The sequence below is a fragment of the Papilio machaon genome, chromosome 21 (assembly GCF_912999745.1).
Source record: "Papilio machaon chromosome 21, ilPapMach1.1, whole genome shotgun sequence".
NCBI classification, from domain to species: domain Eukaryota; kingdom Metazoa; phylum Arthropoda; class Insecta; order Lepidoptera; family Papilionidae; genus Papilio; species Papilio machaon.
Window position 1 is genome coordinate 6388770 of NC_060006.1, and position 6000 is coordinate 6394769.

Sequence of the window (6000 nt, forward strand, 5' to 3'; positions counted from 1 at the left end):
TCTACCAATTTGCTTTGGTAGCAATTAGTTTAAAAAACATTTTGTGCTTTAATGTTTTAAATAAACTAAATATATTTACAATTTACAATTTTGTAGAACAATTTTAAAATAAAAAAAAGTTGTATTTTGTATTCTAAGAGCACTTAATAATAAATAGTTTTTTTTATGAAACATTTGTTTATAAGAACATAGACATGTTCCAATATTCTTAAGATAACAAAGTTTTATTTACTTGTTTTATTGGTAGAGTTAAACAGGCAAATTTATTGTTATAATAAGTTTAAAAAATAGCATAATTATTTCCAGTTTACAATGGAACCTGTGGACAACAACATATTCGAAGTAAAAGCTAATTTGAAAAACAAAAGAAAAAGAATTGTTCCAAATTCCAACATTTTTCTGAACCCTGCCTTAGATCTACTCGCTAACGAAGACCCTATGTGCAACAATGCAATGGAAATAACACCTGGGAAGCGTCGTAAGAGAACTAAAAGCTGTGATATTGTTGCCTTCGAAAATACCGCTTTGGATTTAGGTATCAGTAAGACAGCTGTTAACGAATTTTTAATACGGGAGCTAGAAAATGTCCGTAAAAACGTCAGGACTTATGAAAGTCCAGTAAAATTAAACAATGAAAATCCCATACCATGCACTAGTGAACCTTTATACGCTAATATGACTGAAATAACAACACAACAAACAACAGATCCAATAAACACAACGAGCAATATATTTGAAATACAAAATGGCACGGATTCCAGTCTAAGTACTGCTGAATCTGATTCCGGTATATCGATAATTGAACAAAGATCTTTAAATGCAGTCACAACAGATCTAGATGCAGATTTATCTATCAATAATGTAACAAATATACAAAGCAATGTTACAAATCAAATATTTGTTAATAACACTAGCAATTTAAACTTAAGCTTTATTGATCGACTTGCATTAAATTCACCATCCGATCCTAACCAGTCACTATATTTAGATGATGATTTAAACGAAAGTAATATAATGGAAATCAAAACTATAACAATAGTTACAAAAAAGAAACGACTACCAAAGAAATGTACAAATCCATTTTTAGATCCTAATTTGAATACAAACATTGAAACGAATATAGACAATCCGTTTACATTCAACGATGAATCAAAATCTGAAATGGAATATAACATAGAAGCTATCAACAGACCAGTAACAAATGCTGTACTAATTAGAAATATAATCCCACGTACATTATTTACTGGTGATACAAACAGTACTATATCTACTGTCAATGAATCCGTTACAAATACAGATACAAACGAATACGAGAACATAGATAGTTATAGAGCAGACAGTCCTATTTATGAAAATATAGAAGACGCAACCAATAGTGCTTATAATTATAACAAACAAAGTAAAATATTAGGTCACGATGTATCAAGATTTAGTGCGGTAGACATTTTGAATCTAAACAAGAATAACGATGTTAACTTTTCAACTGATTCAAATGATAGTAAGAAAGATTCAAAGAATATATTCAAAATTAACAAACTATCAAAAAAAGTAATGAAAACATTAAAGAAGACATTCAAAAGCGAAAAAGTGGAACATAATACTACTTTAAATCCTTACGAAGTACCAAGAAAACCAACAAAACTAAAAACTCCAATAAAAGAATCAGGAATCGAAAATCCCGGATTGAATCTGGATAATTCTGATGAAATAGAAATTGAAGAAATTGAAGAGGATAATCAATATGAAACTATAAAAACAATAAGAAATACAAGATTGAATATGAATGTAACTCCTCTTAAAGAACGTAATGATATAGCAAATGTATCTAATACAAAACCAAATACACCAGGAAAGAAAGTTAGATTTGATTCAACATTGAACCGTGAGAAGATAATTACAGGTGACAGCTTCGAAGTACAGAGTCCAGGATTGGACGCTAAAATTGATAATTATCATGATGAATTAGAAAACTGTATTAATGAGAAAAAGTTTCTACAACAAAATATGTGAGAAAAATGACTGCGTCACCAATAAGAAATACATAATCTTACTAATATTATAAATGCGACTGTTTAGATGGATTTTGTTTGAAGGTATCTCCGGAATGACTCAACGAATATTGATGAAATTTGGCACAGATGTAGAATATAGTCTGAAGGGCTAGGCATAGGCTGGAGACATAGGCTATTATGTTTTTTTTATTCCGCGCGTACGGAGTCGTGGGCAGACAGCTAGTAAGTAAATAATAGTTTTAGCACAAATCTGAAGGAAACCAAAACCCTATCAAAATAAGTTGTCATATAGATTTCTAGAATGGTATTTTGTAGATAAATATTTAAAAGCTTAGATGTAAAGTTTGGTTGTATTACTAAAGAGAATTTATCGCGTATCAAACAAATTGGTTACGCGTAATTTTAATAAACGATACGATTTAAAATACGCAGGATAGAATTTATTTCCACTATTTTTGAAACACATCCAAAGCATTAATATCCAAATAAAATCTTCTACAATGTTAGAACATATATACTTTTACTACATAATTATTTATTTATTTTTGCACTTCTTTTAAATTAAATAGTTTTAAGTTTTTTTTATCGTTAGATTATTTTATATATTAAGTATTATGTAATAACATGAAATTGTGAAATAATGTTTTTTTTTCATTCAAAATACTAATGTAATGTTTTTTGTTTACTAACGATTTATTCGTAACTATTTTACATAATAATTAATGTTATTTATTACTTTTTGATTAGAAATTAGAGGAACTATTTTCTAATAAGTTTACAATATCTCACATAATAAGGACATGTACTTAAACTTGTCGTATTTTTGAGGCTCTCTATTTAACTAAGTCATTTTTTTTCTAATTGTATTAAAGGCTGGATCTTGCCAAATAAAAACTTTTTACTGAATTTTTTTTTTATTCTAACCGCCTGAGTGCCAGCTACTTTTTAGATTGATGACAGCCAATTAAATTTCGCATGATATCAATTTAAGTCGTACCTTGTATGTTGTAACGTTACAATTTAAAACCAAAACACCTCACTTTGTAAATGAATTTAATATACAACTAGCTGTCGCCCGCGACTCCGTCCGCGCGCAGTTAAAAAAACTTAATTGGGGTATGAAAAACAGATAAAAATAAATGTAGCTTATATGACACGTTCGTAGATTTACCATAGCAGCGCCATCTATTGATTACTTACTCAACCCAGTCGAAAGGTATCGACATCTGTTAGAATCATTTGGAGTTAACAGATAATTGTGACTGTCAAATAATAACAGACAAATAATTAGCAAAAAATTAAAATTGCGACTATAATTTGAGATTTAAACTATCCTATCTCTCAAGTTGGATCGAACTGCACATGGTGTGCGAATTTTATTATAATCGGTTAAGTGGTTTAGGAGTCCATTGAGGACAAACATTGACACGAGATTTATATATATTAAGAAAGATATGGCTAAGCAAATTGCAAACGGACAGCATTCAAAATTCTTCAGTCACATATATTAATATGACATTAGATGTGTCCTTCATATCTTTATACTCCTGTCATTACCACGCCCGTCTATTCCTGGATTCTGCACAATGGTCAAAAGGCAATTGCGCTAATCTGTGACCTTGCATTGTGCATCCCGCTCATTGGATAATAGTCCAGTCCACGTGGCTCTTTAAATAGATATAACCAGCAAACTTATGTCACCAGGTGAGCATAAGTGACACTAAATTAGTATATCACATTACCGATTTGCTTACTGTTAAAAAATAAAGTTCCACAGGATCATTGTCAGACTGTAACTGTCCTGTCATATCTTGTTTGTCAATTTATTTATTATAATATATTATATAATAAAAAAAAAAAAAAATATATATAATATATATTTTTTATTGTTTCTGATAGAAATAAACATCGATAACAGCGCCTCTCACCGATCAAGATAAGTTTGTCGGAGCATAACTTTATTCAACCCACATTCAAGCGAATAGTTTAATGAGTGCATTAAATGGTTTATTTATTGACAGTAATAAGATCTGTTAAGTACTCTCTGGTTAGTATAATCTGTAACGAATCGTTATTATCTTTGGTTTCTGTTGATTTTCTGTTTATCACGAGTTGTATAACGATTTATGAAATAAATTTTACAAGTTATTTTCATTCTAGGGAAGTGTGAATAAATGTCAGGTATTAACTCTTCAAATTTTTGACATATAAAAATTCCCGCCATTTTATTTTTTAAATTTTTTGGAGACCAGAGACAAATACTTTGTTTATTTTTGGGTAACAGTAACAGCGAAAATCTTTTTATAATCCCGACAATTAATTATAAATTAGGTTCATTATGCAAAATTGCAATAAAAATGTTAAAGTACGAAATTGATTAAAGGTCGTTAAAATACAACATCATGTGTGGTCTATTTTTTTATTGGTTCGAATCGATCATAAACGAAAACGACGACCTCTAAATATTACCAAGGCAAAGCTTAATTCAGGCAATTGCTGTTTATGTTTTACGATCGCTTCCGAGAACATTCGATGGGGATTTTATTGCCTGCGCCTGTTTCTATTGACCACTTGTTATTTCAATTATTTTTTTCGTTTCAATCGTAATGCCACCGTACGATTGTGAACTTGGTCTTGTGTACAAAATGAATTATCAACGAATTAAATAAAATTATTTTGAAAAGTGATTGGACCAAATCAGACGAATTTAACGATTTTATTTAGAAAAAGTCTCATTAACGTTTAGTTAATATAATACCAACATAATGACATCTGGTATACGTCACAGGCAATTATTTGCTCGGCAAAGTTTGCAGCACTGGGCCCGCGCCGCAATCGCGACGTGTTTGCGAAGTTGATTGCGCGGAGGTAAACTGAGTCCGACAAACATGGCTCTGGACCTAATCAAATTATTTATGCACTCTCCTTGTTTGTGTTATAATAACAAGCATGTGACCTATATATTGTACTGAGAACGTAGATTTGAATTTTGCAATATCTTTTGGCAAAAACATTGTATTCTAGAGTCTTCATTGCAGAAACACGTGTAGGTTTCTACCTAACTTTGCTCTTTCGCTTTTTATTGACAACTGGCAGTCGCCCTCGACTCCGTGAGTGCAGAATAAAACAAAAGTAGCCTATAACATTCTTGCATACATTAGCTACATTCCATTCAAAATCCCGTCAATTCGGAGATTACCCGGAACAAACGAGGACTAAAATTGCGGATAAGACTAAAAAAATTGGTTTTTCGTTATAACCAACCCAAATACAATATGTTACATACAGACACTCTAAATTTATTACATGATTGGGATGGCAATTTATTATTATGGCTTATGCTTTTATAATTAATAAATATGTGTATTTATGTATTAAGCGATATAACGTTAAATCTTTTACGTGACAAAATAACATTTTAAAAGCATATCCAACTTCTGCTAGTGATCGCGAACTTTTTTAATGTGTGTATATTTCGGCGGAGGGACTGGAATGTGATGTGAAGTTAGTAACAGATTTATATCCGAGCACGCAAGATAAAGAATACGGTCGAGTAAATTAACTGTTCATTAAACTAGTTGCTGGTAATTGGAGTATATGAGACGATAAATTGTTGTTTAAATTACTTCTATGTGGTTCACTACTTACAATTGACTTCGATCTTTTCTTAAGGTTCGTTCACACAGACTGTGTCTCACATTAGAGTATTAGATCATTGAAACAAGGTTTATTTTTTACATTTCACTTCTTTTTTTATTAGCAGGAGTATTAATCTGTTTGGTTTGAATCAATAAGGATCCGACCGGCTGCATTTAATGAAGTATTCTTCCTCGCTTGCGCAGCCGATTTGCTCATGTTTAACCATTTCTAATTCATTCCGTGTTTGTAAATAGAAGTAAGTTTTGTACGTATTAATTAAACGACAAACATGGAATTGAAACAAATCAAAACATAGGTTAGGTGGCCAACGATTGCATGGGCCGATGCA

General features: G+C 30.9%; 1 protein-coding gene across 1 annotated transcript; it reads left to right on the top strand.

The window, feature by feature from the left end:
• The first annotated feature begins 312 nt into the window (after positions 1-312).
• LOC106712980 lies at positions 313-2049 on the top strand. The gene has a single exon (XM_014505672.2). The coding sequence runs from the start codon at positions 313-315 to the stop codon at positions 2008-2010; it is 1698 nt and encodes a 565-aa protein (XP_014361158.2). The 3' UTR covers positions 2011-2049.
• Positions 2050-6000: the final 3951 nt, after the last annotated feature.

Coding starts and splice junctions, on each gene's coding strand:
- LOC106712980 (XM_014505672.2), top strand. CDS start 313: ATGGAACCTGTGGACAACAACATATTCGAAGTAAAAGCTAATTTGAAA.